Source organism: Neopsephotus bourkii, unplaced genomic scaffold (assembly GCF_033783945.1).
Source record: "Neopsephotus bourkii isolate Nb327-2 ecotype Australia unplaced genomic scaffold, CSIRO-AGI_Nbou_v1 NB_855, whole genome shotgun sequence".
Classification (NCBI taxonomy): Eukaryota; Metazoa; Chordata; class Aves; order Psittaciformes; family Psittacidae; genus Neopsephotus; species Neopsephotus bourkii.
The window spans coordinates 720,169-732,741 of NW_026901351.1; the positions used below are offsets into that span (position 1 = coordinate 720,169).

General features: G+C 36.1%; 1 protein-coding gene across 4 annotated transcripts in view; it reads right to left on the reverse strand.

The window, feature by feature from the left end:
- Positions 1-12,573, reverse strand: part of HDAC9 (histone deacetylase 9) — a 451,614-nt gene that overhangs the window by 124,173 nt on the left and 314,868 nt on the right. For all 4 annotated transcript variants that reach the window (XM_061356435.1, XM_061356432.1, XM_061356433.1 and 1 more), the window contains 2 exons: positions 9,374-9,494; positions 4,500-4,549 (listed from right to left, as the gene is read on the reverse strand). In XM_061356435.1, coding sequence (XP_061212419.1) covers positions 4,500-4,549; positions 9,374-9,494 — 171 coding nt within the window. The remainder of the gene's footprint in view (positions 1-4,499; positions 4,550-9,373; positions 9,495-12,573) is intronic.

Sequence of the window (12,573 nt, forward strand, 5' to 3'; positions counted from 1 at the left end):
TCATCTCAGTTTTACAGCCATAACAGCAAAATTCGGTGAAATGCAATAGACTGTACGTAATATGTACAAGACATTCTTAGCCATTCAGATGGCTCAATATTTAGCCCATGAGCCACTTTGTTCAGCTTACTAAACATTTATTCTTCTAACATCTGATTTCTTGCAGGATGTTCTCCCCCAGATCCTCCTCTTGCAATTTAAAGATCTGACTTTACACATTACAGGTTTGAAGCAGTGTCTTTTGAGGGTTTGGGGAGAGTAGGGGGAATTGGATAACTGCCCAATTTCATATGATAAAAGTGAAATTCTCTCCTGTCTGCAGGAAAATCCCCAGGGAACAAAGTATGAAACCCAAACTTAAATAAAATCATATCCTGTTTGCAAACATCATATTCCCTTTGCTTCTCAGTAATCTGGACCCATAAACCCCAGCACAGCTTGAGAGCCCATTCCTCATCTAAACAAATGCCATAAGCTCCTTTATACTTTTACAACCATGTCAGAAAATAATATTGACTGCCAATAGTGATGTGATTGGAGTTGCCTCCTCTAAGTCATAAAAGAAGCAGTCTGTTATCAATTTCTCTAAATGCATCAAGGGAATTATGGGTTGGTTCAGTTCCAAGTTATAAATGACAATTCAAAAGCCACAGAAGTGTTTGAAGCTGGGAGCCGATGATGACATTATCATAAAAGCCCGCTCTTCTTTTGCTTTTGTGGGTTTTTTTGTCTATCAAGTAGAGAAAAAAATAAGGCTGAGAAATGGCTTCAAGATTTCTTCACACAGCAGCAGGTCAAACAGGCAGGAAAACAATCACTATTTTTAGTGACAGACTGAGGCAAGGAGATGAAACTTACTCCCATTAAAAATAGATTTATGTTTCTCGTATTGTCATTTTCACAGCACAACAGAAAGGGGGTAATTGCAATAGATGGATGCATTGATCAACAGTTATACCTCTAGTGGCTGTTTACAAAAGAAAAATTGTGGAATACTCTGATAATCCACAGAACCAAAAAGTAATTTGTGATTATTCGCCCCATTTGGCCACTTCATCTGTAATCTACCCACCACTCTTGGAAAATTTTTCACATTCCAAACCTCTGACCAGCTGCAAGAAACCATCTCTTCTTATTAAAACTGCTGGCCAAAGACCTGATAGTCTCTCTCCAACACAAGGAATTTCATAGTAAAATAGTAGCTTTACATGCATTTTGCACTGGCAAAAAAGATTTATAGCTGTGATGGAAGAGTATCTGAAAACACTAGTTATGAATACTTCCTCTTGTTTGCTTCCCAGAATTCTTGTGAAAAAATCCTTTCTTTTACTATAACTGTAATTAATGTCCACAGAAGAGGACCCCTGATTTTGACTTCAGTTTATTGGTGCTGTTAGAACAGAGACAACAACAAAATTAATAACATAGCAGAATTCAGGACTAGGAGGTTAGAGCTTTGTGAACAATGAATGCCATCCCAAACTCATGTCAATATAGTCTTTATAGCCTGTCAGCTGATCATGCTTTCAATGCCTGTGAAGTCCTAGGTTCCAGTCCTTGATCCAAGAGCAGTTTCCACTTTGTCCAGTGGTTCCTTCACATAAAATACATAACCTGTTTGTGGAGCAGGATTACAGGTAGGACTTCACATTATTTATAAATGTATCATAGGTAGATCATAGCCTCAGATACATGGGCTTTATCCCACTTATGTTCTTACTGGTTCAATGTTCTTTCCAGCTCTGGCACAGCTTCAGCATGTGGTGTGAGGGTCCTGAACCAGAAACAATCTGTGATCTGCTCGGTGATAACAATCGTCTCCACTAAGAGATGAGGGCTCCAGTATTAAATCCAGCCAGGCAGAGGAGAGAAATGAGCCTAGGTGTCCCACCTGTGTGAGTAGTTTAACCACTAATGTATTTAGTAATAGAAGGGCTGCATAATAACAACCAGCAAGGTCCCCATAGGGTTAGAAGACAATAGGATCAAAGAGCTCTGAAAACTATAATTCAAGAGGCAGCCATAAAGTCTCCTGTAAGAATGGAATTAATTTTTTTCTTAATACTTTCTCACTGTATTCTTTAGCAAACAAGAAAATAAATGAGAACAAAAGTCTAAAAATATTAATTCTTCCATCCCTCCTTAAAATCTTTGTGCGAACTATTCTTACTGCTTTATATTGATTAGTTTTATAACCCTCAATGAATTTGAAAACTAAGTAGCAATGCTGCTTCTTTCATTCTACCAGCATTTTTTGAAACTAAAGAATTACTTTCCACACAGTTTGAAGCAGCTCCCTTTCCCAGAGATCATCTTAGCCAATAGACAGCTAAATATCACTGAAAGAGAGCTCCTAATCTGATTATTTACCTTGAAAGAGGTCATAACCCATTCCTTTAAAACACCCCCACAGCAAGACTGACAATAATAATAAGTAGAAAGGCAAACCAACCAGAAAAGAAATAAATAAAAGATCCATTTCTACAACATGATCTTTAATCCAGTTTCCATGATTTTAAATAAAAAAATAAAGCAAACAGACTCAAAAAAAGTGTAGATAAATTTAAATGCTTTAAAAATGAATTTATACTGAGCATTTCTGACGTGTTAGATTTAGAACATACATTCACTGGTAGAGGGATTTCAAAGCACATTTCTATTCACCATTTTTAATACCGCAATTACTTGTTTCAAAGAAAAATTTTATAATCTTTAAAGCATACCACAGCCCTATTTACTTTCCAAAGCCCTAAAAGAAAGTTTACATCAGCTCCTCTCAGAAGCCTAACATCCTTTCTCAACTTTATTTGATATCTTGGTCAATTTTCTCTAAACTTTTTAATAATTGCAACAGTGTGAAAAAATTAGCTTTTGTTTTATACTGGAATATGTGCATATAAGCTTGTGTGTGTGCATACATGTCTACATGTCAATGTGTAATGTTAGCTGATCCTCATACAGAAATGACCCCCAGGCTAATAGTCACTAAATTCCAAATTTTAGGCAGAATCACCAGTAAGCTAAGTCCACAGTAGAGAAGCTGGAGTGATTACCACTCCTGATTCTTTCTTCATTAACTAATAGCTCAGTAATCCTCAAAAGTTACTAAATATTTGAAAGCTAAAATTGAATTTTTCTTTTTTGAGTGTTAAAACCTTACAAAATAAGTATTTTTTGTGTCAGGTATCTCAGACTGCATGGAGACTTCATAGCAGCCTTCCAGTATCTAAAAGGGGCCCACAAGGATGCTGGAGAGGGACTCTGGGGACTGTAGTGATAGGACAAGAGGTAATGGGTTAAAAGTTAAACAGGGAAAGTTCAGGTTAGATATAAGGAAGAAATTCTTTACCGTGAGGGTGGTGAAGCACTGGAACAGGTTGCCCAGAGAAGTGGTAAATACTCAATCCCTGACTGTTCAAGTCCAGGTTGGACAAAGTCTTGGGCAGCATGGTCTAGTGTGAGGTGTCCCTGCCCATGGCAGGGGAGTTGGAACTAGATGATTTCAAGGTCCTTTCCAACCCAAACCATTTTAAGATTCTATGTTATGGAATTTATCCTTTGTGAAGGAAAAAAGTAAGTAAAACTTTAGAATGTTGCATTGGAAGTTGACCTCCAGAGATTGTGTCTTTATTCCTGGATACACAGAAACAGGGAAAGGGAACTAAAATGTATGTGCATCAACCAGCAAGCCCATTGATGTTTAGTAATATCATCATTTCACTTTGATATTACTGACATCAGTAAATAATAGACCCAACTGGACCAAGAGTGTAGAATATTTTTCTGTGGAAAAAAACCTTTATGTGAAAATTATTTCTCCCTGGTATTATCTTTTCTATAATTTAATAGGAGCATGACACCAATATGAGTATAAATACTCCATTCTCCATGGCTTTCAATAATTTAGAGTAATTCTTTTATATAGTGTTGCAAAGAATTTTTGCCTGCAGATTTTTGTTTGCTGTGTCCTAATACTCACAAGCTTGTATTTTAGAATTAATCTGTTTCAAAACAAGACATAAAAAAAGCTCAAATAATTTATTAGTTTAACAACACCCAAGTTATTAGGTAGCAGTCAGTGAGCGTTTTTCATGCTGTTAGCTTTAGTAATTTATTTTCCTTTCTGAAAAAGATGCTGTATTTACTTATCAACAGTACACAAAACAGCTTCTCCAAAGCTCATTCTGCTCTAACAATTACACCTATGTTACTTTCCTCAAAAAATAGAGTTCATGTAAGAAAACCCAAGTGGGACAACAACAAAATGTGCACATTATCACAGAATATGTTCTTATCTAATTGTTACATTTGCTTACTGTAATGTACTGTTTTTCATGTCCTTGGAAAAAAATCATAATAGCGGCTCAGATTTCATCTCTACAGATTTCAAAAGCTTCTGAAGACTCTGAACTGATAATGCAATAGTTCTAAGGAATTCATGTGTGAGTACATATGTTGTGTGCTGTCCCTCTTGCAAAAAAAGCCAAACACGTACTTACCCCAAGTCCCCCACAAGGCAACAAGGAAAAGAGTTTTTGAGACACATTTCCTATATATTAAAGAAAAAAAGAAACAATGAGCATAATTTATTAAAAAAAAAAATTTAAATACTGGAACAGTAAGCACTCTTTACTGTAATTGCGATTTTGATATCACACAATGAAAATATCAGATATTAGAATAAAAAATAATAATAGTATTTTGAAAACAAATCAGCCATGGGATATTTAAGACACTCTTTTGCAACAGTGACAAATCTTAAGATTGGTAAGCCATAGTTTCAAAGGAGTATAATGATCAAATCTCCACAGAAAGTCACTCTGAGCTAGGACGACTAATCATCCTGATATTTGAAGCTGATAAGAAGCTTGTCTAAGCTAGTCATCTCAGATTCTTCCAATCTGTGGAATGGGGAAAGTATCTTTACCCAGTCTAAACCAATGCAGTGAATTATGCTTAAGGAGTGCGTGTTTTTTTTTCACTGAACAGAGGGAGCCTCATTAAGCTTTACATGAAACTGAAAACTAATTTCTTAACTTCATCTCTCAAAAAAAGTTTCTCCTTTGAAAATCACAACCTTAGTCTATCTATGCAAAAATGCTGTTCTCTTCATTAATGTATCATCATATAATACATTAATATTTCACAAATATAAAAAGCAATACTATTTGTTTAAGTATTGCTCAGTAAATACATTCTACTAAATGGAATAAAAACTTAGTAGGCTTTAGAATCTAACTTCTAGCTTGCTCTGCTCTATATATTAGATGATGTGACAGGGTTTATCTTATATTTATACTCACTTTTTATTCATTAATGTTTTCCTTTTTTTTTTGTACCACTAGATTCACTGTTTGTCTTGATAAGGACAATATGAAAACCAGGTAAGGATCTCAGTATTTGATGCAGTTCTTATCCCAGTGTGTAATCTGATCCTAAGGCAGCTGTGGAAGAGAACATAAACTTTTTCCCTGTCTTATCACCAGAACTGGCTTTGTAACTTTGCCATCTGGAGGAAACATTAGATAGTGAATCACTCAAGTCAACTAGAGGAGCCACCCATTGTTATGGAATGGGTGAATGCTGCAGTTACTCATGTTTAGCAGGTGCCAATGAAATGCATAAAGACAAGGCATCATCTTTGAAGTACAAGAGACCAGACTGCAATGTCTGAGATGAAGAAAGTGCTTTACACTTTGAGTAAAATCTAAGATGCATTTTTAATGGACTAGAGGCCTTTGATCAGATTGATAACAGACTTTGCAGAACAAGAAAAACATTGAGATTTCATGAAGAGAACAGTGGGGAAAGCTTCAATTAGGGGAGAGTAGGGCCATCACTTAGCTAGCTTCACAAAATGAAAAGAGCTCACAATGCTAGCATAAATGAAAATAAGCAGCAAAAAGAAAACCCTGAAAATTAATCAAAGTGAGAATTTCTCATGATGTTTGGAGTTGATATTCCAGCAGAACTTGGTACATAGTAGTCATTTTCCAGTTACACCCTTCCACATCCCAGAGTACTTCCATGATAATAATCATAAAAAATACATTAGGATAGCTCAAGTAAGATAGAAGACAAATTTTAATTAATACTTTTTCTGGCTTTGTCTCATGACAGAATTTGTAGCTACCAACAAATTACTTGAGAAAAAAAAATCTTTTAGGTAAGATTTAGTAGAACAATTGACTGATAGAGCTAGAAATAATATCCAAGATTTGCACTCTAAAATTCCAACACACAAAGGTAATAGAAGCTGGTTAGTCAAATTAGGTGCTCAAGAGCCCATCACTGACTAAGGTCAGGGTCCCTACAGGAATCAAGGAAACTGCTTAGGAGGTTGACAATTGAGGACTGAGAGTCTGAGAAGCAGGAAACGTGATCGGGAAAAACTTTCAGAAAAATTAGCAAATTTAAAAGTATGTTCAGTTATAAAAAGGCACAATTTGGGGGACCTGACTCTTTTCAGTATCATCACTCAGGAACAAAGCCATTTCCTCCAAGTAGTCATTTTTTCACTAACTTGCAATTGCACAGGTGCTCTGTGAATGGATCTTTTAGTTGTACTCTAAACACTGCCTCCCAGTCACGGTTGTGTTGACAGCATATTTCTCACTTTTACAAACTTGTAACTTTTGGAAACTTGATTTTTAGAAACACTTTCTTAATTATGGTTGAAGAGGGAAAAAGCAAATAAATTTGTAAGACCTGTTTGATAAGTGCTCTGCCCTTGAGCTTATTCAAAGAGATTTGAAAGGTTTTCTTCTGTCACAAGAAACCACAAGGTGATGTGATACATAGCTTGCATATTATTTTCCTTCAGGTCAAGACAATGTACTGCAACAGTACCACACTGAAATACAATCAGTAAAAAAGCTTAACTATGCAATTATGTAGAAGTTGAAGTGATCATTTACAGTAGCTTCATTTGAAGGTCCTGATGCAGGGAAAATAAAGCCAAGAGTTCAAGCCAGTTTATTCTCTGATTTCAGTCGTTTCAGCTGTTTTGCTTTGCAGCCCTCCAGAACAGACCTTTTTTTTTCCAAGAAAAAACACTGAAATAAGCATTTATTGACAAGTAGCACATTTCTAGCCCTAGTATGTCTTAAATCTCATTTCTGCTTATAGCTGCTTCAGACAAAGCAGATGTACTCATGTACCCTCTCTTCTGAACAGGGAGAGGGAGCAAACACTTTCCTAGAACACAAGTAGAGAAGAAACAGTACCACCGTCTTCTTAGGTGTGCAGAGGAGTAAGGAAAGGTCCTCCTTTTCCTTAGGATGCAAAGCCATAATTTGATGGAAATATTTCTATAGAAAAAAGCACTTTCATTGAAATAGAAATGTTTTATGAGATGATGTTATTGATGACATTTTTTTAAGAAACATCTCCTTCAGATTTTTTTCCTCTGCTACACACCATTTTGAATTTCTATACTATACCAAGATGTTAATTTTAATGTCCGGATTCGTTTGGTTCAACCTCACTGAACTGGGGACAAGGGAAGGTGAAACAATCACACTGCATTTTGTGAATATGTAAGAGACAATTAAGTTCCTTTACATAAGAGTCTGGAAACCCAAATGATTAGTGCTTCCAGCCAAAAACCAGGCACATGCAAAAACATGTGGGAAGGGTGTTTTATTGACTGTTGCCTTGGTAAAAGGCCATGTGAGATGCAGCAACATCCTAGAAGCAGAGACAGAAGAGGGCAATAAGCCAAGTATACACTCCGCATATATGCTAGGAGTGGGATCTTGATATAAACTTAGAGAGTAAATGTTTTGGACTAAGTGTCACATAAAAAAGGCAGAGTGTCAAGTAAAGAACTGTGGGTAAAGAAATGGCTTTCTGAGACTGGATAAACAAAGATTTCTACATTCTCTGCGCATAGGCAGAAACACAGAGGGGATACCTGAGTCCATTCCTTTTTTCACCTCATAACTGCAGCTACACACTGCACCCCATATGCTGGTCAACCACTGAGATCCAAATGGGAACATTTGTTATCATTAATATCACAATACATATATTGGTAATGTATATTAAATAATGTGAAAATTAAAATGAAATGAATAAAAATAAGATTTAAATGAAATGTTTGACTATCAAAATGGAACATTTTGACAATGTTGATGAACTCAAAAGGTTTAAACATTTTCATTTTACAGGAATTTGCACCTTTTCCTTGGAAACACTTTTGGGGTTTGGTTTGTATTGTTTTGTTTTTAAAGTGGGTTTTCCTACCTTGGAAATTCAAGCTTCAGAGAATTTATCTTACTACAAGTATTTTTCAGTTTTGATGTTGCCTTGGCTAAGATGTACAAACCTAGATAATACTGTGATCAAGACATTGCTCTTATGTGCTCTTATGGCTCACCAAAGCAACAGTCTGCCTTAAAGAAGAAACTCTTAGCATTAGTTTCCAAAGCAAAATAATTGCTATGTATTACTAAAACTGTGGCAGCATTTCTTTTTATGGCTAGTATTGATTTTGTTTAGGCTGGGTTTCGCTACAATTAGGAAAACAGCCACATTTTAGAATAAATGTTATAAAAATAGCTGAAAATTAAAGTGTTTCATCCAGTGTGCTGGTACATAAATGGAGGAATTTCACCCACAGATTATTTCCAAAATGCACTACCTTTTTGTATGCTTCCTTTCACATTCTCTGTAGCAGGTCTGACAAGTAGATCTGGTTCAGTGATACACTCATGGCAGAGCTCAGTTCAACCCTACTTTTCTATTATAAAAAACATACACCAAGCATGGGCTGTGCATGAAGATATTTGATGTGAAAATACTGTCAGTTTTCTGCTATTCTGTACATCCACAGGTCTATTTAATATTTTAATGTGTTTTTCCCTCCTGTTACTTAGGAATATACCATATACTGTGTAATGGGAAGGCATTAATATAAAGTTTACTTATTAGCAAGACTTAGGCATAGTATCTGCACTCACTGGGGCTGAAATGATTGAAATAAAGCATATGAGAACAGCAAAAAAGCAATTCTGACAAGCAAGTGATTCTTAAGCTCTCATTTTCAAATCAAAGAACACAAAGAGATAGAAGACCAACGATATTCAAAATTGCCATTGACCTCCAACAGACAACAAATTACAGTAAAGCGTTAACACTTAGATGGTTTTTGAAGCAAATGAGTAGAAACAACTATTGCTGCTTTCCAGCCTGCGCATTTTGCTAATCTATATTTGGCTGCCATTGTAACATTTTCCTGCCACATAGCAATTCATTTGGAAAAAGTGAATTTTTGTCACACTGCTTGCCAAGTATTTTAAACTGACACCAGCTATGACTAATGACAAGGCTGGAATGTGCTGTTCTCAGTAGAATAGAGGCCTGTACAGACCTAGGAGTTTCCTGGGGTCCAGCTTCTGTCTGTTCAAGGGGCTGGTGCCATACAGCAGTGAATGATGTTCAGAGTGAACCAGCTGTATTTCCTCCAGACTGGCTTTTCGACCTCGAATTCGCTGAAAGAAAACAGCAGAAGCCTACAATATTCCACTGACAATATTTAGGGAGAGAAAAAAAAAAGAAGTAAACGTCCAAAATAACATTTAGTATGATTAATAATGGGTTGAAATTGCATCATGCAGGAATGTGACACTGATTTGTTTATTAAAGTAATGCTATATGAAAAACAAATGTGTGTGTGGTTTATCACAAATGCTTCATTTAAGTCTTAGCAGAGTTAACACAGGGCTTCGCATACAAGAAAGTGAAAATATTCTGATCCTCTCTTCTGCATTATATTAAGAGATACAAACCAAAAGCTGAAATATTTCTTAGCTAAGAAATCTGGCTAGAAAAACTGCAGTCTAAAGAGCAAAAACTTATTCACACCTGTGAGCTACAGCTGTACTCTGAATAAGGACTAATGTTTTTTGCATCACTATTAGGACTTGTGATTTATGCTGCTGGAAAGAAGATGATCACAGTAAGGATAGCCAGGGAAAAGAAGAAAATTAAAATTTAAATACTTTACTAAAATATTTCTATAACTTTTCATTTCTGAAATGCAAGTAAGTTCAATATCCGAGGATCACTTCTGCTGTTACACATGCTGACTCACTTCCTTTTATAAGTGGAGTTTCTCTTTTAACTGTTTCTCCAGCCTGTACTCTCCCCACTTAAATTAGTGTTAAAAAAATCTGGGATGTCTTTCTCTCTATAAATCCATTGAAATTTAACAACTTTAGGAAGGAAAATATAAAAGAAGGAAGAAAAGATAAAGCAAACACTTCCTTATTCAGCAGATCTGTTGTTGTATGTATTTGGAGTTACAGGTTGTCATGAAGATATTTACCTCTCTGCTTGTGCTAATGCTGCACAACCTTTGCAGAAACATGAAGCGGATTTTGTTCAGGTTTAGGCATAATAAACAGCACTGTCAATAAAGTTCTGGTTCCAAGATCATCTTTCCCACTGATATTGAATAATGTGGGGGAAAAACAGCCTGTTTTTTAGGTCTGTAGCACTTGGGGCAAACCCTCTTCTAATTTAGATTGTAGATTTGTGTGAATGTCAAGGTCTACAGGTAAACAGGTACAGAAGTTATCAAAATAGACAATTCTATTTCTAATAGACTGATTAACCTGTTACAGAAATGTTACACAAGTCTAGTTTTCTTAGAGGTTAAGTTGTAATTCTTATTATATCCATCCCCTACACATGCACATCAGAAAGCACCAACCTCTTCACTAAGAGAAGAAAGCAGTCTTTTAAATGTTAAAGAGAATGTGCACTGCAAAAGAGAGAAACTGCACAGGGGAGGCAGAATAACCATGTAAAATTTATATTGAGTTAAGCAGCAGCAGTTTTTTTCTGACTAATCAGGAAAAATGTTTCAAGAGTTAGATCTAGATGACTGTGGAACAAGCTTCCCTCAGGGAAATGGTGGAAGTTCTATTTCTTGCAGTGTTTAAAAACTGACTGGACACAGCAGTGGAAAAAACATTTTAGGGAATGATCCAAGAATTAAATGACTTAATAAACCCTTTTTCATCTCTAACTTCTTCAAGCCTCTTCCAGTCTCACATGAGAACTTGTAGCAGTGCATTCACGTCCTTTTAACACACAGTTGCATAATCAAAATCAGCACATTATGTCACCTCATGGAGTCAGTAAACACTGTAATGGTTCTTCTGGGTCAGATAAAATGTTTTTCTTCACAAGAGAGGTGACTGGTAACATTTATTCATTCATCCATTCTCATTAAGGTCTATGCTTCTAATAAGCTGCTTTAAAATCTGTATACCCAATTTTCCACAGCAAAACTGGGAAGGCAGGCTGACTTTTAAGACAACTAAAACAAATGTAGAAAAAAAGTAAAGAGGTATTTTATGAAGGTCACATCAAAGAACCTTGAGTAGAATACTCTTTGGTCATATATTTTCTACAGGTTATACAAAAACTTGTTAGGAGATGTTTAAGAGAGTTAATTGGCTTTTTTTAAAGCGCTGTTAAATGCCATAGCCCTTTAACCATAAAAAGACCTGCAGCTAGCCATTATTTTTACAATGAGGAGCTATGTGAGAGCTAATCTGGCAGTGGCCTCTGCAGAACGTTTTGCCAGTGACCCAATATTGCCAGCCAGATTCTTTAGGGGAGAAATAGGTTGTGGCAGAAATAAGGTAGCACCAAACAGGATGCCTCACTCCAGTGTCCTTGGAGCACAGCCAAGAGATGAGTTGCCAAGGCAGGCACAGCCCAGGGCTGCTCTTTCTCCATGGCTTCTCCAGCTCCAACCTTGAGTATTGACAAGTGCATTAAAAAGTAAATGGCAGGAGGAAAGGGAAGGGTAAGCTGTACACTCCTGTGCTCTTTTGCATTCCCATCTCTTCATTTACTGTCGCTTTCATCCCACCCTTGCAGCATTTCTGCATATCAAGCCATTTTCAATTAAAATCAGAACTAAGGCTCTCCACAGGGAAAAAATAATTTATATTAAAAGTTAACTGTATTAACTGCTAAGAACAATTATCTTTAGATAATGATGTCAGGATTTAGTAGTTCCATAAAAGCATGTCATAAGTCTGTTGCCAGAATCTGGAATCACATAACTTCAGTTATGCAAAGCAATAGTTTCTTGCTCTCACTAGCGTGAGTTATCAGAAAACATAAGATAATCATTTGAATAACTTAACACATATGCTTTTTTCCACATCTTTTTATTTTAAAGTGTCTTTCTTAATTTTCATTGGCCATGGTTGTATTGAAACCCTCAATTGTAATAGAAAGCAGAAAATTTACATACGGCTAATGAAAAAGGAGAAATAGCAAGCACTTGTTTCATTCAGGAGGTTTTGAGTACTACAACCTTGCATCTAATGCATCCTTAGTAGAAGGCAAGTCATCCTTTTCTAATGTGCATGAAAATTTGTGTGTTGGCTTTTTCCTCTGACATAAGTAGTTCCCCCGTCAACAGAGACATTTATGCATCTCAGGACTGCAAAATAGGTGATGCTTCAAAAAATCAGTCTAGAACTGGAAAGTTATTCTCCCCACAACAGAGAAAACTTTCACCTTTTGCAGAAGTTAAGGTCAAAG